This window comes from Marmota monax, unplaced genomic scaffold (assembly GCF_021218885.2).
Source record: "Marmota monax isolate L192 unplaced genomic scaffold, Marmota_monax_Labrador192_F-V1.1 WCK01_AAM20220418_F8-fsc00016, whole genome shotgun sequence".
NCBI classification, from domain to species: domain Eukaryota; kingdom Metazoa; phylum Chordata; class Mammalia; order Rodentia; family Sciuridae; genus Marmota; species Marmota monax.
In genome coordinates this window covers 13,168,728-13,191,429 of record NW_026695209.1, presented here as the reverse complement: position 1 = coordinate 13,191,429, position 22,702 = coordinate 13,168,728, and the positions used below count along the sequence as shown (strand labels likewise).

At 34.8% G+C, this 22,702-nt stretch overlaps 1 protein-coding gene across 1 annotated transcript in view; it reads right to left on the bottom strand.

Annotated features, from left to right (window-relative positions):
- Nucleotides 1-4,348: 4,348 nt before the first annotated feature.
- Samsn1 (SAM domain, SH3 domain and nuclear localization signals 1) overlaps nucleotides 4,349-22,702 on the bottom strand; it is a 144,390-nt gene continuing 126,036 nt past the window's right edge. The window contains exons 12-15 of the mRNA XM_046430497.2: nucleotides 22,192-22,343; nucleotides 18,639-18,845; nucleotides 16,581-16,731; nucleotides 4,349-5,237 (exon numbers count right to left, since the gene is read on the bottom strand). Of these exons, the coding sequence (XP_046286453.1) occupies nucleotides 5,035-5,237; nucleotides 16,581-16,731; nucleotides 18,639-18,845; nucleotides 22,192-22,343 (713 nt within the window). The 3' untranslated portion in view covers nucleotides 4,349-5,034. The remainder of the gene's footprint in view (nucleotides 5,238-16,580; nucleotides 16,732-18,638; nucleotides 18,846-22,191; nucleotides 22,344-22,702) is intronic.

Genomic DNA, 22,702 nt, shown 5'->3' with positions numbered 1-22,702 from the left:
AACACAGTATAGTCTCTTCCTTAACTGGTCAGGAGTAAACAAAGAAATACTCTGTCATATTGATGAAAATTCATTTAGCTGAGAAGTTCTGTTAAATCAGTCGATTTTTCTCTTGTTGCTGCTTCTGGCCAGCACTGTTGTCCTAGCCCTGGGGCAATTTGTGTCTGAAGAATTTCAAATGACTGCAAGCCTGTGCCTGCAGGATGGCAGCGTGTATTCCACTTCCATTTTATATTCAGACATCAGTAGATTAAAATGAAGTTGTGGGTATGAAAATCTTAGTGGTTTTTATGCACACACTACAAGCATTGTGTTGAATACTTTATATACATTATTTTATTTCATCTGTACCATTTTGTGGATTAAGAAAAAAACAAACAAAAAGACGAAACTTTAAGGATAAATGAACACTCCCTGGTGTTCTAGTGGTTAGGATTAGAAGATAAATGACCTGTCCAAAGTCAGACAGTGCTTAAAGCAAATGTTTCAACTCCATGATCTCCAGTGTATGCCTTTAGGTAAGGACTGAGTATGATCAGAGGAGTCCGGGGGTGAAATAGGAGGTAGCATGTTACTGTATTTTATTTCCATAGCCCAAAAGGTTGACCAAATTTACAAGCTGCCTTTCTTTTATCTGTATTTAGTCCCTATTTATTTTTCTCTCAATCTTTACATAATAAAGCACGACTTCCTGCTTTGTGAAAGAGTACTTGAAATCTGTATGCTTATTAGTTGTACAATTCTTTTTGGTGGTGGAAGGGGTGATGGAAGTATGTGTGGGGGGTGGGGGTAAGGGAGTATCTAAAATTTCATCACATTATTTTTCTCAGAACTTGTAACGGAAGTTTCTCAACTTGAAATGTCATCAATTTGGCCTCACTCAGGAAGTTGCAAGGCACTTGACTGTAACCTCAGTGAATTGGATGCTGTTTAAAACCTAATAGTCATTAGCTGCCTTTTATTTTAGAAGTTTTTAAAGTTATTTTATTTCTTAGCTTACTCTGTGGGCAACTTTGTTTTCTAAAAAATATCTTCTAATAAAAAGTACTTTAAGATGAAGATATATTCTTTTTTTGTATTATCCCTAGGATACAGGGAAAAACATTTTAAATTATCTGGATTTTGTATTTATCAAAAATAGTGTAAGGGTTTTATCCATTAATTTGTAATAAAAATTTCTCTAACCATTTATGCTGTCATAGCATATTTGAATTTGCAAATATATAAAATCTCTGGGACCAGATAATTGTTGCTTCTCACAGTGGTTTTAGAGCTGTATATATATTAAAAGACTTAGCTAAATCCAGTAGGAAAGGAGAGGATCTGGTGAAATTCTAATGCAGATTATCTGGTCTAAAGAATATTTCTTGACATAATCTTGGGCAACGTGTATGTCCCATATCTAAATATTATTGAATGAATAAATAAATGTATGAGACTGGAAATATCACCAGGTTTCAATGTAGAAACAAAAAAGCCAGTAAGGTCATCATAAATATTAAAATGTCAACTTCTAACCACCTTCATATCTGCTTTTGAAAGGCTTAACCTCATGTCTCTCTTCCAGATAGAAGCAGAAAAATCTTCAAGTCCCTCAACCCTTTCGCACCCTTGGTGAGCTATTTCTTACCTTTCCACTTCTCTTTGTGGGGCTTTTCATGGTCAAGAGAAAGCCTGTTTTCCTTCTGTTAATATCATTTCCATTGTAATGAGTACACTGTGGCTAGAGCTTCATGGATCCTGTATCTGCTAGGTAAAGAAAAGGCAGCAACACTCCCTTAAAGTGGTATAAGCTTTCACTACACATAGTCCTTTGCAGTGTAATACTCAGAAACTGAGGCCTATCTTTCCTGGCTACTTGAACTTAATGGTTTTCTGCTTTCTTCCTATCTCTCTTCCTTACAGCAATCTAGTCTCCTTTCCTCTGATCAAACTGCTTAAGACCTTGCAGTTCTATTACTCAAAATTCATTTCCTTAAACCATTAACTGGTTCAATTTTAAAAGATTGAAGTAGTGTCTGAATATACTTCATGGGAGATTTCTACTATTTTCTTATCAATTAGTTCCTTAGATATTTCCTAACCTACAATTTCCTGGACATCTCCATAAAGAAGTAGTACTCTATTGACCAAATAGAGGCAACATGTTGAGTAAAAACCTTTTTAAAAGTATGGTCAATATCTGTGCTCTGTCCAAGGATGTCATAGAATAATTGGGTGGGAGTGGGAGCCATAGCAGGAGTGGGACCATGATGGAAATAGCATCTTATAGGTTTGAAATTGAAATTGAAATTTTTGGCTGTGAAGGAATAGGACATGTTTTTTTCCTGATCTGGGCACTGGGATTAAATCTCATATATCTAGAAAAGGATACCAGAGGTTAACAGTGTAATATTACCTTCCAGCATTTGGAATCACTTCTTATTTCCTGGTTTTTCCTATTTTAATATGTCTCATTTCTTTAAAACATTTAGATCACTTTGGAATGTATTTACTATAGTTGCATGGCATTTGCAGGTAAATGGATGGAGTTGGAGAATATCATGCTAAGTGAAGTAAGCCAATCCCCCCCAAACAAAGGCCAAATGTTCTCTCTGATAAGTGAATGCTGATCCATTATAGGGGGAGGAGGGGAGGAGAAAAATGGAGGAATTTTGATTGGGTAAAGGGAAGGGGTGTGGGGAGTGTGCATGGGGATAGGAAAGATGGTGGAATGAGATGGACATCATTACCCTAGGTACATGTATGACCGCACACATGGTGTGACACTACATCGTGCACAACCAGGGAAATGAAAAATTGTGCTGCAGTTGTGCCCAATGAATCAAAATGCATTCTGCTGTTATATATATCTAATTTAAATAAATTAATTAATAAATACAAAGATAAAATCTTTCGTATGGGAAGTTATCATATTCAATGCACTTTAGCAAACACTTCTTAAATGCAGACTAGCTGGCATATCTTCTTAGGCACTAGGAATTAAAAAAGACCAAGCAAAACAAATTCTGTCCCAAGGAGGTCACAGTAGGGCAATTCTCATACAAATAGATAAGTAAGTGAGAATTTCTATAATCAACAACTTGAATATTGTTATCAGAACACAGAGAAGGGGAGCCATGGAAGGCTTCACAGAGTGACTATTTTATGATAGTTTGACATGGAGAACAGAGTGAGAATATAGAATATAGCAGGAGACACTCGGTAAAAATAAATAGCATATGAAAAGCCATAAAGGACTCTGCCGCGCGACCAGCGTGCGAGCTTCATATAAGAAGGTTCAAAGCATAGAAATTTTACTAGTGAGTTTTAAAATTAGAGACATACTCTCATTACCTTTAATTCCCAGCTCTGGAGATGGCGGAGTGAGCTTTTATTGGGGAACAAAAAATTCAAGGGAAAATCCCATCCAATGAAGGTCGAGGGGGGCAGCATTCCAAGGTCAGGGTCAGTGATTGGTCTTCGGGTCAGTGGCCAGGCACACGTCCACATGGACAAGCCCTCTTACCTGGGACAGGATGGGGAAGGCTCTGACACAGTTGTCTAAGCGCCTCTCACCCAGCCAGGGAGGTAACTCAAATCATGTGCGAGGATGGCTTCCCACAAAGGACAGAGTAAATTCAGAAAATTGGAAGTTGATTGTTATGGCTGTCATGTTTACTGAGCGGTGAGTATAGAGATACAACTCATAAGATAAGTAAACAGTGATTGGGAAACACCTTATCCATCATGGAACAGTGTTTGGGCATTATATTAAAACTGAATTAAGGCCATCAAAAACTTTTGAGCAGGGAAGTATATGATTTTATTTAGGTGTTAGAAAGATCTTTTTAGAGTATATGGAAGATAGACTAGAAGACAGTAAATCATGTGGAAAGATACTATAGTATTCCACACATGAAAACATGAGATTTCAAAGCAAGATTAAGACAATAAGAATGGATAGTAGAAACCATGAGTATGAAAGAATTTCTAGAGATAGGATCTATAGAGCCTGCTTACTTATTGAATTTGTATGAGAAAGATATTTTTGAGATAAGAAAAGCAGTGATTTCCTGCTTTCATGGCTGGGATGTTGATATCAATAAAGAGAGGTTGGGAATAAAAAAGGAGAGACAGATTTAGAGAAGAAAAAAGATTTGGCCATATCAAGTTAAGGTTTCCTATGGATATTCGAGAGCTGCATAATAGACTCAGGGCTGAGGAGATGGGGTTAGGCTGAAGTAATTGTTCTGGGAATCATTAATAGTTTTTAAAAAGTAAGGACTGCTTATACAACCTCATTTGGCAGAAATTCCCTTTAAAATCTACTGTTAAAACACTGTAAGTAACACTTGCCTGGAAAATATACCATGCATATAGTTCTTTTTATTATTAACATTAGGAAATATAAAAATTAAAAACATTAACATTTGAAAACACCTTCACAATTGTTAACATTAATCTTGTTAAATCAAGAGTGATAACATATTGTTCTCTATATTTTTATACCAGATAACAGAGTGAAGAAAGCAACAAAAATAATTACTAAAATTCTACTGTGGATCAGGATAAAATGTCTCCAATATTAACTCACACATTCCTAATAAATGCAACAATGAATTTAGATTCTGCTTGGACAAATTGATTCAACAGAAATACCCTGTAAAACTATTTATTCACTATTAGGCACAAATTCAAAACTGACAAGTAAAAAAGTAGTTTTTTTTTTTCACTTTTATCCTCTTCACTTATAAAATAAAGTCTAATAAAGCATATATCACACAGAAAAGTCTTACATTGTACCTTCTCTAACAGAGGCAAGTGAAATATTAACAAATAGTATTTAAAATAAATATACATTTTTATTAATGTATACAAATATATAATAATTAGGAAAGTTAGAGCTATGAACTCTTATGTACAATAACCTCAGATTAAAACATTTTAACTTTGGGTTGTATTTACAAACATCTTTTTTCCTCCATGTGATCTTGTAGCACAGGAAGAATTAAAATGGATGGCATCTGTAGATACATAGTTGAGAATGTGTGTTCAGTCACTTGGCTCTGTGATAGTCATCTTCTGTACCATGTCAGGCAGATTTTCAGACTCTAGATCTTCTTTGCCATTATCTGAATTTTCTGATGAGATGTAACAACCAGAGTCCCTTGGGCAGTCATCTAACTGTGACTTATTTAAGGAAATGTCTGGGCTTAAGGATAGGGGCACAGATTCATTTTCTTGTTCTTCAATAACTATAAATGAAAAAAAGGGCAGGAATCAGGCAAAGCCAAGGAAAGTTTTATTCATGTATTCATTTACTTTAAAGCATTATCCTATTTAACTGTTCCAAACTTGACTTCATTGCAATGTCAACTTCTACAAGTAAAATATATATATTTGTTTATGATAAAAAGACATTTGCACTAAAATATTCAAACCATTGTTTTCTTAGAAGACAAAGTTTGCCCTTCATTGTTCACTTTCAGTTTCGTGGAATCCATAGGAACTGCTACATAAGCAAAGATCAATATGGACTCACATTTTACATTAGTAATATGTTGCCAGAGGAAGCAGATTGTATCCCCAGTGTGACTGATGCCTTGTCCAAATACCCCTTAAAGTATCCTTAGAAAAACTCATTTGTAGTTTAAATGAACACTCCAAGTCAATAGTGATCTCTGTGAACAATTCCAGAATCATGATTATGTGGATTAATGAATAAAAATCACTATTAGCAACAGTGTACTGTAGCATTTCAATTAGTTGGATTCGACCAGTAAAACTTTAAGTAGCCAGAATTTCCTTCTGTATTCATCAGAAAAGTAGACATCAGTAACCAGGATACTTTTAGAGAGTAAAATACCAAAATTTCCATCAAATTTGCCTTACAAATATTTAGTTTGCCTTCCATGTCTGTGTAGTCTGAGTAAGGATCATAATTTGATACTTCTGAGTCTTTAAACCATTTTTTAAAAAATATTCATCAGGCATTACCTTTTAGAAAAAAAGTTGATGTTAGAAGTCTAACAAAATGTATTTCTACACAATCTAAGCAAACTTATAGAGAAGTAATCTTTTCAGAGTCCATTAGTATCAGCTTTCTCTCTTTCAATATCAAATGTCATTGCCCTCCCTGATACCAGTAGATGAACATTTTTCCTGCATCACAAGCTGAGTTGTTCAGAGAAGAAATGGGTCTCAGGCTACCATCTCTTAGCTGCATTAGCATGTCCTCCTCTTTCCCCTTCCAATCGGGTGACTTTTAAGCTTTAGCAATTTAAAGTGCCCCACACTGGAAGAACTATGCCCATACACTCTAAGGTTGGGACAAGAACTCTGCTGTCAAAGGCTTTATTCATTCCACTGCACTTCATCCAACTCAAGACAGAAGAAAAGTAAATCTGAACTTCAACATCTTAAAGAAAGAAATTGGATTATTTTCTTCAATAGACTAATTGAATAATAAAGCTAATAATGATAAATAATAAGAATAAAAATCACTAAATTATAAATAATAATAAAGCAACTAATTAATCTATCTTTAGGAAACCCACCCTTTATTTTAATTATACATTTCCTGATTTTCAAATGCATTTTCTAAGTTCTAGATACATTTCTAACATTAGTTTATAGTCAACTGTGCATCCAGTTGTCCTCAACCTGTGTTACATGTGACAATTGATCCCTGGTGACCTGAGGAATATAACAAATTAACTTTTCTTTGGTGTCAGAATTGTAGTAGCTATGCACCATCCATGGGAGAACTGAGAAAACTGTCACTTAAAATATTTTGTGATTTTTGCACTTTACATGAAGAACACTGGTTAAGAAAGACTGGAAGAAAATGATAAAAAAATTGCTTCTTAGTTTACTCATCATCAAAATGAATTGCAACAGTTCCTTTAACCTTTTCCTCAAGGCTTTTATTTGTAATAGTGTAACCACATTTATGCTATTCTTCTGAATCTTCCCCAGATTCTCCATTACTTTATTTAACTACGGATTCAAATATCAGTTATGAAATTGACTGATGTTATAATAGTTCTAGGAGACTTAATTTCAATATGCAGCTCTTTGGATTGTTATTTTTAAATTTTAGCTACCATGAAGTATTTTTCTGTTTATTAGTCATAACAAGATTTAAGTTTGGGAGGATTTACTTACTATTTGCCAGTTTCTATATGAGTCTCAGTCACTCACTTTTGTTTCTAAGCCCTTCTTTTATGAAAAAGTAGCACTGAAATGGGAACTCATTTTCTAAGGAATTGCTTTTCCTCCTGCCTTTCCATCTTATTGCTACTGAAATGAAATGAGCCAGTTCCGTATTCCATTATCCAAGTGTTTCTGGAAAATGCCAGAGGAATCAGCCCTTGTGTATGCATCCTATAACTTTAATAGTGATCACCACATTTGGAGTGAGACCCTCTAGTCAAAATGGTCGTGAGGATAAGGCCACATTTCCCCAGATTAAGTTTAGGCCTATTACCGCAATGCAAAATTAAAAGAACTGATAGACTTCCCTTCAGATTTATATCCTAAGCAAGACTTGGCATAATTAAACCTGTTTGTTCCCAATACTCTGGTTTTTTTGTTTAGGTTGATTACCAATTGTGGAGCTCTCTTTAGGAGGGAAAACTGAGGCTTAAAGAACTTTCATTTAAAAAAAAAGGAAGAAGAGTACTTAGATTGTTGTTCCATCCACAGAAGCCTCTATGCATTTACCTCCAGGGGTAACACAGCACACAACAGTAAATGATAAACTGACTTTACTGGATAATGTCATTCTTTAATATTAATAATAAAAACATATTTGTTTTTGTTTCCACCTGGGAAATGCTATATCACATTCTTTAAATTCTAGGAATTGGTTTGTTTTAAATACAGGTTATATATTGTAGAACCCTTTTATCTATAATTTTTATGGAAAAAGGAAATAGTTTCTCAATATGAAAGTTATGCAGCACAGTAATTTACAGAACAGCAGTAATTTGCTAAATGATTTCCTAGTGAAATGAAAACATGACTATGCCTCCTCAAATGCTTCCCACCAGGTTTGCAATAATTTCAGGCAGGTGATCAGCTGGAGCCCCTCAACTGTAACTATAAAAAGAAAAAGCAAGTCATTATGTTTTATTATGGAGATGAAAGCTATATAGCATCCAAGCTTTGTGTTTGAAGGGTCAAGATTTTCCTTTTTTTGCTTCTTTTCTTCCTGACACTAATGACAAGATTGGTGCAAACCTAGATCTTAGGCTATGGAGATATATATATAAATTTTTTCTCCTGCAGATGGGATGAATTCACACTAATGCATTCACATTTTCTTTCTAAGCCATTTAGCCCCTTCATGTGGCCATGAAACATAGTAATGCTAACTGGCCTACCCAGAAATTGAAAACACAACCTTCATCAGTTTTATCCCATGGTCCAATCATCTGAGCTAACCAGGCAAGTAACACATTGGAATAAGAAACAGTTTGCCTCCAAAATTAGACTTCCCATAGGATATCTGAGTGTGTGTGTTTATACCAAAATGTTTCTGATAGCATGTTAAGTTAAAAATGTATAATAATGTATTTTGCTATTATAATATAACAACACATACACATAAACATACAATTCACAAGTGAAAGTTTTCAATTTTTACATAGACTTTTTCTTTATTTCTCAGATATGCAATGTTTTATTTTTAAATAATAAAAAATTAAAATGTATAAATTTTCAATTATAGATCAAATGTTTCATAAATGTCCCAAAGACTATATATTTTCAAATATGGAGAATTATGAATAGTTATTGAAAAAAGGCTTTTCTCTTATTGTTGCCATGTAATAGAGATATAATAGATACTCAGGAAAGCAGCTGTTCTATTCTACATGTCATGAAAATAAGCTTATGTTAAGAAAAGATTATTTAGGAAGTATTTCATTACAAAGGACTAATTTGAATTTTAAAATATCTTATTTTCTATCAAAATTATTATGGAATTATACAAAGCCCATGGATCAACATTTAAAGATAGTCATCAATGTTGAAAAAAGTGGCATGGTGATTAAAACACAAAGACAGCTAGTATAATTATTCATAAAATAATTATATTGGAGTTGTGACATTTAATTAATTAAGTATGGGCAATCTCAATTATACTAAAAGTGAAGAAAGCTTTCAGGAAATAAAACTAGATCCTTATTCTGGGATTCTTGTACTCTAAGGAGAGAAATCTTCCGCATACTCAAATATAAGAAAATTAAGGTTAAATAAAAAAGGAAAACTAGAGATTTTTGCTTGACTTTCTCAGGGATCTTTACCCAATTCTTCCAGAATTTGACTTATTTGCTTTAGGCATCAAGTTCCTATTTCTTTGACTCACATACTACAAAATATTGCAGCCCAGAGAGTGTAGGAAAATGCTTAGCCAAAGTGTTCATTAAACAATTTTTAATAAGCAAAATGATGTTTAGATTGATTAAAGGAAGTAACAACTAAAGAATGTTAAAAAAAATAATTTTGTTGAAATTCAAGTGAAGATGCACTTGGTTCTATGAATAATCCTCTTTTTCTCTAGCCCTGCAACCCCAAAGGGGAAAAACCAAGCAGACATAACTTAGGATGGCTACAAACTTCAGTCTCATGTTTTGGCTCCATTCAAATCTCTCAGACTAAAACCCAGAAATTCTCCAGGTAACTGTAGGTATGCTTTTGTAATGGAGCAGCTTTCTATGCAGGAAGATTACATAGATAATGCAATGTCTTTCGGGTACTTTTGATTTCACCTTAAGCATTCCTTAAATTACCTAGACACTATTATTTGCCAATTGAAGACAATATTTGATGTTTATTTTGTTTGATTACTAATCTACCTTATGGAAAAACAGGAACTCACTCATGAAAAAAACATCAGTCTCTGTTGATCTGTTGAGGCCATGAGAGAATATGGAGTTGAAATGATTCCCATTCTTTTTGCACATCTCTCTTTGCAGCCTGGCATCATTGTCTGTCCTCTAATGAGACATGTACTGGAGATAAATCTTTTCACTTACATACAGTGAACTCCACTTCCACTGTGCTGGGTACTTAGTAGGAGCAGAGCATACTCATTGAAGAAGGTGATAACTGAGCACCAAAATTGTTGGTGATGCCAGACTGCTGCTCAATCCAACTACAGCCTCCCATAGAAACCTTTGGTCCCAGGAAATATCTACCCTTGGTTGATTTGCTCTCATATTGAACTATTTTGATAATGATCAAATAAGATTACTAATCATTATTATATATTATTTAATTAGGAGATTTGGGAAATCAATTTCATATTTTACAGAGGTTAATTAATCCTGCTTACTTGATGAAGTTAAATAAAAACATGCCATCCCCAAATACATCACTTTGAAATACTGACTCTTCTCAGTTAAAATTGCTTGAGGAACAACAGGTACAAGGTCACTCTGACCTTCCTGATGCTCATTAAACCTAGGAGATGAAGCTCCCCTGTGAAAGATGTCCTGCTTATACCAGAGGGAAAGTATGGTTCTTATCATCAAAGACAGGAAGGTCAGGCCAAGGGAAATCTGTAGAGCCTGTGTTCACTAACCCTTATCTTCTGAGCCACTTTCTATACAACTAACTGCTCTAGCTCATGTTCCTTTGCCTTATCATATTTTTACAGTTTACTACTCTTTAATTCAGCATATAGATAGTCAATGGTAACAAAGTCTTTTCTAAATTCCTTATGAAACCTCCCTTAGCATGTAAAACTTTTATTAACGAAAATTTTATGCTTTTTCTCCTGTTGATCTGTCTTATGCCAATTTCATTCTCAGCCTAGCTCAAAAACACAACAACAACAAAAAACCCTAAGATGGTAGAAGTAACATTTTGTCTCCCTTCATTGCTATGGTGGAAATTTAATCTAATTTCATCATTTTTAAAATTGTTATTTTTTGAAAAAATTATTACTTATGTATTATTTCTTTTACATTTAATGTGTTTTAGATATACTTTCATATCTGTACACATGGAACCCCATATCACTCTCAAACTATTTTATTTTGGGGAGTATATATTAATTTATTAACGAAAATTATTGGTGAAATTTTAAGCTTTTAACTAGAACTATTGTTATTTAAACTAGTCCTTTTTTTAAAAGAAATTTTATTGATTTTTTAGGTGTAGATGGACACAACACAATGCCTTTATTATTATGTGGTGCTGAGGATTGAACCCAGGTCCTGCCCATGCTAGGCGAGCGCTCTACCACTGAGCCAAAATCCCAGCCCCCTAAGCTAGTCCTTTTTATATTCAACTTAGTAGGAAAATTCCTAATAACGGAATTTCTAGATATAAACTGTACATGCATTTTAAAATTTGAATGTTTTACATTATTGTTCTCAAAAATAGTTATTTACACTCTTGCACAAGCACATGCACTAATAGTTAGCATATACATAAAATAAATCTTGACAACACACACTAAGTAATACCCAATGTCTATTACAAGAATGTTTATGAGTGAAGAGGAACTACGACAAACTTTAATGTCTATCATCAGAAAAAAAAAAGTATTGCTTACTATTTTCAAATCTCTTCACTCCTCTCACTCAGTATATATTTATTCTATAAGCATGTCGAGCATCACTGAATGCAAAGCATAGGACTGAAGGTTTGGGAAAACACATGGTAATATAGGACTTGGTCTTGTTTGATCCATTACAAAGACATGCTTGGGACTCAGTCACAGGCTAACACAGGAATTCTGTACTTACAGGCATGACAAAGGTCTTTAGGTGTCTGATGAAAAAAAAAAATCTGCAAACCCTTTTCACTAAAAGTGGTTCTCTGGTAAAAGACTAAGAATGCTTATGTTTCATTTTGAGTTTTTATTTACATAAATATATTTCATAAATGAAATGTTAATAAGACCAAAAATAGATCTGAAGAAACTAAACTGCATAAAGCCAAACAGTGATGACATATTTGTAAATACATACAAGTAAAATTTCTGCATGTCTTCTCAACTTTATATATGTGGATAGTTACCGTATCTCTTTAAAAGCTGTATATTTCTTGAATCGAGATTCAAATCATATGGAAAGTGGGTTGGAAACCCCAGGTACACGTGTCAGGGGCTAGGGCACCAGGCTAGGCTGGCACACTGTTAGGCCAACTGCTGGACTGCTGCTTGGCATAACTACAAATCTCTCTTGCCGGAGGCTCATGTTCCAGCTCCTGACTGAGCCCCACCATGTGCCCTGCATGGATTTGGGCAGGCAGGCAGACAGGAAGGCACAACTGGGGATGGTTGAGCAATGAGGGGCTGCTGTGACCACAGCTGGTGCCAAGGGCCTGGCACACAACCCACCCTTTCCCCTTCCTCCTCCTTTGGCACTGTAGCCAGAGACTGCAGGTATCTAAAACATATTGTAACTGATTCTGTAAAGTTTGCCTATTTTGTTACTAATTTTTTTTTCAATTTAAAAATTAATTATCTCTGTACTCCAGGGAAAGGACAATATTTCCATCACCTATTTTTCCCCAAGGACAACAGTACACATTCTGGTAGACACAATTTTAAGACACATCAAAGTGCTTCTAAACTTTGGAAAAGAGACTAGTGCAGAACAGATAGAAAATACGTACTATGAACAGCAGTTAACTGTTATTATTCTAGAGAAGCATTTCTGAGTAAGGCAAGGGGGCTTTGAAGTTTGTGTTTATGCAATAGCATTCACACATATGCACACATTCTCTTTTTCACTTGCTGGAACTATTTACTCTCAAAGTAAACAAACCATTTTTAAATTCACAAAATAAATATAGAAATCTTAATGTGCATAAAGTAAATGATACCACTGTTTTGGTTCCATCAAGAGCTGGGGCTCACCTCAATTTTTCTCTAACCTTTTTCTTCTTCTTTTTTGTTTAATTTGTTCTCTAACCTTATCTAGATTCCCAATTGAAGGAGTCAATGACCTAATTCTGTTCAGTTCTAAGGCAACATGAGAGCTAGTTCTGAATATCTCTTCTTGTCTTGCTGGGATTGCAGAACCCCAAGTCATTATCCCCCTTCAGCATTAATCCTGTGATCAGCTCTAACACCACTCACCAGCCCTTCTGTCAGCTTGTTGGAGAAGCATATTTAGCTCCTGCCAAGTAGTGAACTAAAAAGTTTAATCTGGTTTACATTTTTAAGGTCAAAGTGGGGGACAATGCTATTGATCTGGAAATAAAAGAAAAGGAAAATTGCTTGTTCTAAACCTTAGATTTCTGGTTTATTTCCTGCCCTATCTCTTCTCTAAGTTGCTCTAGATATGTTTTAGCCTCACATGGGACTTGTGGTCTTGTCTACATTATCTCAAAATTTTAACTCCTCCTCAAGATACATACCCAGTTTTCTCAATTCTTATATTGAATGGCTTGCAAAGCAAAAATCTTTCCAAGTTCTCAACCTAACAATGAAACACTAACTGAGGAATTCATTGACAGTCCCCAAACTGGCATTATTCAATGATGGAAATAAAAATGCATACATAAAATCCTGGCCAATTTGCATGCCCCATTCTTCAACAACAACAGAAACGCTAACTATTTTTAACCCGTGACTGTGACATGCATTTGTTTTTAATAATGTCTCAGTTTTACATAACCATGCATTCAAGGTCTTTATCAATCAAGGTACATGAAGGTTGTGCATTTAATCTTTAGCGTGGTTGTAGTAGATATGATTCACAGAGTATAGGATAGATAAAAATAAGCATGCAGCAGCATGGTGCCAAATCATCAGAATTCACCATCTTATCAACAAATGGAAGTCATTCTTCTTTATTTCTTGAGAAAAGCAGTTTCATATAAGATAAATAGCTTTCAGTCACAATAGCCTAACATGCAATATGCATCTTTTTGACATGTATATTCTAATACTACTTTAGACCTGAAGATTAAAATAAGAAAAAAACTCAGGGTTGTGTGTTGACAAGTAACACTGTTTGAATCTTCATTTTTCTATTTTTCATCTTGCAGAACTTAGCTCTGTATCTGATGTTTGTTCATTATTGACTGTTATTCAGTGATCAGCTTCTCTTGACCTTCAAGTACCATTTTCTAAAGTTTTGTACAAAGAAAGAGTTTCCAGGACTTGTCTTTTTATGTATATATCAAACATCAGAAGTCACCTCATGCTTGAACATATTGTGTGTTGTTGTTAGAGACCTAGATATAGTGGAACATGTTTCTAATAGACTTAAGAGACTAAGTTGCAGACATGTGATCTTGAGAAAGTCACTTAGCTATCCAGGTTTTAATTTGCTTATCTTGCAAAGGAAGGATCTGGGTCAGGTGGTTTTCAAAATGACACCCCACTCTCATATTGTTATCATCTATAAAAATTGTTTCACATAGAAAGTAGACAGGTGATGAGAGAGGAAGCATGAAGAGATGAAGTGGACAGAGGCTTTGGCCTTGGACCCTTCTTCCCTTTGTGGGTTCCTACTGAGAACTGTCTGATGGCTGAAAACAATGCTTGCTGGCTCCCAGCCCCTTCTCTCTACAAACCCTGTTGTGAGGCAGCCAAGGTAGCCTCTCACCTTTCAGGGATTCATGCAGTTGCCAGGCTTCTGTTTTCACTTAAACATTAACTTCCACTTTCTGAGATGAAGCACTGAATTAAAGCTCTTGAGAAAATTGGTGAAGTCACAGAAAATTTCAATTTTTGAGTATTCATTGTTACTACATTTACCCATTTGCACATAGGGAAAACAGAACTTTGAGTTTATTGAAGCTTCCCTTTGATTACTATCCCACCCCTCCTACTTATCTAGCTCTTAGACCTCTACAAAATTCATCTCTGAATTATTTCTTCATCTGTAAATTGGACAACATACCTACGTGTATGGTATTATAGAAGAAAAGTAATTATTTTACAAGTGTTAAAAAATAGTCTTCTCTCTCCTTGTGCTTTGTAGTCAAATTGTTTTGGAGAGTATTGGCAGTGATATTGTACATGATCAATACAAAAAATCTACAGAACCAAACATTGTTTAGTAAGGGGCTATGTCTTCAAATGACAAGCTATAAAAGAAACTGCCCCATTTACCAGAAAGATGTTGCCACATTGACTGATTGTAGGTCTTGTACTATTGAATAAGTTGACTACCTTCTTAAGGTTAATCTTTGTCTGCCTCTGTGACTCCTGTGGTCTTCTTGTATCTCCCAGTCCCCAAAACTTCAAAGAAGGTCCATAAAAACCTAGGCCTAATGATGAAATCAGTCTTGCTGGTGTTCAGTTAGTCATGCATGTGGAAGCTCTTGGAAAAGGATGAAGATCTACATACACACAAGACGGCAACTAAGAATAAAGTAAGGAGCAGTTTCTAAAAAAGTAAATTAATTCCTATCACATAAAAAGCAAGCGTATAGTAAACACGTGCTGTGCCTCAATTCTGTGGAACTTAGGAGAGAAAGTGTAGGACAGCCCACAAAGGAAGTCAGGAGGTCTGGGTGCTGAATACAGCTTTCCTCCTTGCTCTCCATCTGGGCTGTGACTTGTAGTGTTAGAAAGTGCAACAGAGCTTCACAAACACTGCGTAGGAATCCCAACTCTACAATTCACTCAGAGTTTGCACTTAGGATACTCATCATCTCAATCTCTTATTCTAAAATTGGAAGCAGTACTTTCTAACTAGAGGGATGTAAAGAATGCTAAATAAGATAATAAACATAAAGACCTTGACTTCAAGTTTTACTCAGAGCACATGTTCAAGTATTAATATTGTTTTTGAAAGAGAAGGCTGGAAGATGATCTAAATCCTTTTTTTATCTTTAAAATTAGACTCTCCACTCTCCTTCCCCCCGCCCCCCCAAAAAAAAAAATATTCCTTGCAGAGTTTGGCACACCCTAAGCTCAGGATTTGTGGGCCTGACTAGATTTAGGAGGAAGGGTGTTCCAGATGGGTAATTGTAAAAATAAAAGCTATCCTATCTTTACAAACCCGGTTGGCATAGCTAGTATTCTGCCATAAATGAATCTGCATGTATTATTCCATCCTCAGTTTATACTTACAAATACAGAGAACCATCTTAGATAATAAAAGTGAGTGCTGAATATTTTTGCAAGCTATTATAACATTTTGAGAGAGTACTATAAACACACACAAGATGTGACTGTATGGTAATGAAATGAATTTTCCTGTGTGTCGGAAGGCTCATTAGCTTAGAGCTGTGCTCTGTGTTGTTCTACAGAAGCCATGTGTGACATTTCTCACTAATGGCTCATGCTGTCACTAAATATTTGTCTCTAACTCCCTCAGTCTTTGGGAATGCAGGCATCTACTTGTGTATAAATTAATAGCTCTGCAGAATCAAAATGAGGCACCCAGAAAAGTTCTTTTGTTTCCTAAGGGTCCACTAAGATTAAAAAATTCCTTTCCCTAATTATAAATTTGACCACAGTTGTTTCCAAGGTTATATGAAAATTCTTATTTTGTGAGAAAGAATGCTTTATATGATTTGCAGTAAATAAAACTGGCGCATTGCTTTTAACAATTTTACTATTTACTTTAAACAGTGATTTTCAGTTAGGGAGAAAAGTAGGAATACAAACTTACTTTCTTCATCAAGGAAACTTTCAGCAGCTGATAGTAACCTCATCCTGTCTTCTGGGTTTTCAATATTTAATTCAATGAGATGACTCTCTTTTATATCCTTTAAATCTTCTAGGGTCTCATAACCGTTGAGCAGAAGTGTTGAGGTATAATCCTGTGGGGAAGAAAAAAAAATATATATAAGACAGGTAGATTCAAATATTTTATTTTTAATTCTCTTTAGATATAAAGAAATTATAGAAATGCATATGGTAGCCAAAGATCCTAATAGAAATTTTCCTTTATTTTAGTTGTAATACTTTCCTGCATATGAAGTCTAGGGTAGGTTATATAATTCTCACCTTTTGGAAGGACAAATGTAAAGAAAAAATAATTACCTTAAGCTATGCAATGATAAATCTTATATCAGTTTAATAACTGAATCATTCATCCTATTTGGTGCTTTTTCACTTCTTAACTAGCTAACTTGACAGAGCTAGTGTTCCTTAAGTCTATCAATAAAATGATTCTAAAGGAGTATATTACAATAGTATTTCTGAATCTACATCTCTGTTTGCTTGGTCACAAAAACATCCATTGTTATTAACTTCATGAGTAGTTTAAAATAATGAAACAATTTTACCCAGAGTTTACCCAGCAATTTTACCCAGCATTTTAGTTGAAAGGCATTATATAAACCTAATGTATTGCAGAATTTCTATTTAACTAAAAAAACTTTATTAAGCATAAAGGCAGTGTAGTTGAGCAAAACATTCCCTTTTCTCACCATGTATATTTTGTTCATCATTTTCATCAAAATATATTAGCTTAAAATTCATAGGCTTCTGATTTTAAAGTCTATATGTTATTTATATAACCTTTGTCTCTCTTAACAGAATAAAAATGCAAAGTGAAGTTGAATGCTTTTTCAACTTCCTCAAAAATTCTTCCCATTTTACTTGATCATAATTTCAATATCCTTACTTTAGTTGTTAAAATTGAATAAGAGGAAGAAAAAAGGAACTTATCACCAACCCTGTTTTAACCAAGAGAGAGAGAGAGAGAGAGAGAGAGAGAGAGAGAGAGAGAGAGAGATTTATTTTTAAAATAGTATATTGAAGAAGAACACTGAATTAGAACACAGAATACCAAAGTTCCCATTCTGATATAGCATCTAACTATGGGTTCTTGGGAAAGTTATTTTATCTCCTTAGATGATTTCCCACCCCCATAGGTCACAGGACAAATAAGTTGTAGAGGCAGAATTCAAACTCATTCTTTCTTTGAAGTGTATCCCATCTGGGAAGCAACAATAGTAATATAGGAAGGGTTGGATAATATGTCAACCTACAGGAAAGTAGTTAGATATTTCAGAAAAATCAATTAAGAAAACTTTAACCGGCTATTGTCTTGATGGATTTTAAAAATTATCGAAGTCATGCTGTGTTAATTTTAGAAATGGATTTCAAAACTGTAAATTGAGTAAGACTAGGTATATTGTATGTACACACCATTTAACAAAGCAAATATTTCATAAAAATTTTGCTAATGTAGCAACAAATAGTTGGATTATAAAAACAGCAGTTTCCCTAATACAGTCATTATGGGGCTCAATGATCACTGTTTCTAACACCTTCATTCTAAAATATTATATTTAGTTATCTTCTCTGAACTTAATTTTGATCTCTGCCCTACAGAAAATGCAATTTTCTTTTCATTTTTCCTTTTACTTTTCTGGACTTTTTTATTTCTTCTTATTCTCTTTATCATTCCCATTTAGATGTTTTTCTGGGTCTTTTATTCTCCTGGATAGTTATCATTTTTCATTGCACTTTCTCACATTAATTTTTACTGTCACTGCTAAGTACCATTAGGGTTTAGTCCAAAGGATGTTATATCAAGGCCTGTCTTTGCATAATAAAAGCAATAAAGGAGAAATAAGAGCTGTTCTAGGAAAACATATTTTCCTTTGTTGTAAGTCTTATATTCTTGAACAACACTATGCACACACTGATCCAATCCCATCAATTATTCCACCTGTATGCCAACCACCAAAAGCTAACAGGCCAAAGGTTTGCTAACCTGAAGGTGAATCCTCTCTAAGAACTCCTGCAGGGTCTTGGGTTTTTCATTTTTACTCCTTCTGTGTGCTTTTATTTTCTTGGGGGCTGCTTCTTCTTCTGAGATGACATCCACATAAATGAATTTGAAGTTTCCCACCTTATTGTTCAACATTCCCGTCCACATGCCCATTGGTGTTTTGCAGATGATGTCGATGATATCTCCTTTCTAAGGGCAAAGACATATCTGAATCAGATTTCAAAGAACTATGGCTATTACATTTGATAGAAAGAATGGAATTATAGGCAACTACAGCAATGAGTACATTACAAAAGAGTTCGGACATAATAGAAATACATCTGAATTTCCTTGCTCAAGGAAATTATTTACTGGTAATGAACACTTCAACATGCTTGGAAAAAAAGCTCCTATATACACTTGTAACACATTTCTGTTTTTGTTATCACATCAACTTAATTTGTATTTATAGAAAACAGCATAATTTATATAACACATACACTAAGTAATTTTATGCTCACAGGGAACCTCATAGATACATGTATGAAGTATAATATCATTATAAATATTATAGGAAGGTAAATTGAGATATTAAATGACTTCTCAAGAGCTTACACAAATTAAATGACAGAACCAGAACAAGTCCAAATTAAACTTAAAAATGACGCTATTTCATTTATACTGTCAAAGCAGCATATATGTAGCAAGGCTCAAGCCATCATTACTGGAGGGACTGTCCAGGAGACAGGGAAAGAGAAAGAAGTCTATGAATGTCTATGATTCTAGTTTACCTGAAAAGAATTCACGTAGAGTACAAAAGAAACCCATGTAAAGTACTTTATCCATCAAAATAATGAAACGCCAAACTTATGAAACACATCACAAAAGTACGTGTGCACAAAATTGTCTACTTAATTCTTAAAGTTCTAATGCTACTTTTTTTTTTCTCCAACATAAGGATTGTGGGAGAATTCTATATTGATATTGGCATACTTTTTAGAGCTATTCATTTTATTTATTTATTTTTTATTTATTCTATGTTGTTATACATGACAGCAGAATGCATTACAATTTATATTACACATTTAGAGCACAATTTTTCATATCTATGGTTGTACACAAAGTAGAGTCACACCATTCGTGTCTTCATACATGTACTTAGGGTAATGATGTTAATCTCATTCCACCGTCTTTCCTATCCCCGCTACTCTTCTTATTAAGAGGCGGTAACATGTAGATTGACCTCCAAAGTTTCAATGGACCGTGAGTGAAGTACATTGGGATGGTCAAACCATGTGGTATTTTGCTTATTCATACCTAAGATCATATTTGTCTATAGGTTGCCAGTTATTGACAAGAAGAGAAATCTCCTGGTGATATATATTTGCAGAGATAACTGAGTTCTATGCAAATAAGTACCCAAAGAGTCATAGTTACTCCTTTGAGACATAACTTTCTGCCTCAGAAAGGATATTACTGATTCTAATATTTTTGCCGCCTTAAAGGATCTATCTTAAACAAACATAGCATAAGTCTGTTATTAAATGTGTATTTTCCTTTTGATCTGTGAATCTGTAATTTGTGTAAAACATAAATTTTATTTATAATGGTAGAATTTAGTTTAATTGAAAAATGCAATCTTTCTGACTTGTGATCATCTCGCTATCTGGACCTCTAAGCTATTAGTCTATTTTTTTTTGCCTTTTAATTATGAAAATTAAATTGTAGGCCAGATGCCTAAGCAGACCAGGAAATGTACAGAAGATATAGGAAGTTTCTGTGAGTGGCATACCTTTACTAAATTCTTTAAACTTATAAACTTATATGTTTATAAACTTGTAATTGTTCTTTAAATTTGTAAACTCGTACATTACAAGAAAGTTCACAAACCACCTGAATAGACTCTATTTCATCTTGCTGAAACAATACCATTTCAACCGTTAGTGAGAACTATGGGACCCTTATCCTATAAGACATCCACAAAAATCACCTCAGACAAACACCAAGAATGGTGCCTGGTATTTCACGATAGGAAGTTGAAAATCAGTTCTGAGTCAAAGAGCTTTGTGTGCATTCCCTTTTCTGCCCTCCCCTGAAAACACATTCTAGGCTACAAACATCCTTTCCCCAAGTCTTGAACTTGAACTTCAAATCATTTCATATAAATGACTAAGGGAATAACTGTGGGGGGAAATGTTTTTCTTATGCTCCCTCTAACCTCACTCTGACTTGATGTCATCAGAAGGCACAAAGAGAAGAGCTGAGTGCCTTACATGTCAAATAATAATATCAATACTTATTAATATCAACAATATGGTATACCATAATCATTAGTTACCAATGGTTTGGTATTGACAGTATAAAAAATATAATTCATATCCTTTTAGATATAATGCTTTATGATACTAAAAGGTATAAATGTTATAGATGTTATCTATAAAGTATTTTAGCATAAAGCTCTCTCCTATTTGAGCTATTGCAGATAGCCTTGTCTTTCATGGGTGTGAGCAAAGTTATGAACATTGTGGATTTCATACATGTGGTTATATTACCTTATATGACAGAAGTGAATCCACAGATATATTAATGCACTAAATTTGTTGACTTTTGAGTTAATCAAAATTAAGATTAGGTGGGTCTGACTTAATCACATGGGATTCCTTTAAAGAAAAGATATTGAAGCATGTGTCAGCTTTTACCTCTGGCCTTGAGAAACAAACAACTATGTTGTAGGAAGGGCCATGGCTGGTGGAATTTACAGACTGAGAAAGTCTCCAGCTGCTCTCCAACAAGAAGGCAGGGAGTTCAGTCCTACAACCACAAGAAGCTGAATTTTTCCAACAGCAAGTGATCCTGAAAGAGGATCCCAAGTCTCTGGAGTGATTATAGCATGGCTGGCACCTTGATTTTACCTAGGTGATTTCTTAAGCAGAGAACTAAACTGAGTCATGCCCGGATTTATGGCCTATAGAGACTGTCATATAATAATGCATTTGCATTGTTTGAAGCCTATGGCTTTGGGGCAATTTGTTATATGACAATATGCATCAGGAAGGAATTTAAGAGCGAGTATTATGAGGACAAAGATCTCTAGTCACTCATAGAAACCAACTTTAAATGCACTGGAGTTGCCCAGCCAAGAGTAGTTCACAAGACCTTTCCTCAACTGGGCTTTTGCTTGATTTTTCTATCTTTTCTTCCTCTGTCTTCATTAATTTTACTCTAGCAAGTATCAGGCAGAACTGGGCATGTCCTGCAATCTGTGAGGCTTTCAGTTTTCAGAAAAATGTAGACAATTCCTTCCCTGCACCATAAATTTTGAATGTGTATAATCTACCTAACAGCAACTTATGCTAATGTCCCATGATTTGATCCCTATTATCCTACCTCATCTAGTTTTTCTTTTTCCCTACATCTTTGCCACTGTAAGCCAGTCCCCAGTTCAACTGTTGGGAAGAACATGCATCCCTACTTTCTACGTCTTGTACTTCCTGAAACGGATCATACAACAAGAATTTGACAAAGGATTTAGAAGGCAAATAAGATGTTGACCCACCTTGATTTTGAGGGAATCAGTGTCATAGGGACTTGGAGTGAAATCTGTATGCACTCTGGCACGGCCACAGAATGGTCCTGTGTAGGGGCCATCATCATCCAGTCGAAAGCTGTCTCGGTTACTTGCACTATCTGAACAGCTTGTTATTCCACCTGGAAAAAAAGTAAAGGTCAACAGCTCCTATCAAAGGCTTTTGGCATTCTGAACACTCATCTGGCCACTGAAGCAATGGATGCCAGTCTTGTTTTACCTTCCATTCCTATTCCATCAGTGACCTCTGTCTTCTGAGCTATTTCTGACCTGTTTCCTGGCCATCTGGTACTGTCAATCACTAACCCAGACTCTCTTTTCTTTTGTTTGCTATGATTTGATCCAGCACATGGTGTACTAAGCAATGGACACTGACTGAAGAGCAGCAAGGTATATGGTTAGTGCTTGACCAAGTCAGATAATTTTCATGCACGTGAACCAAGTCAGAAATTGATAGCAACAGTTTGATCTTTGTGCGCTA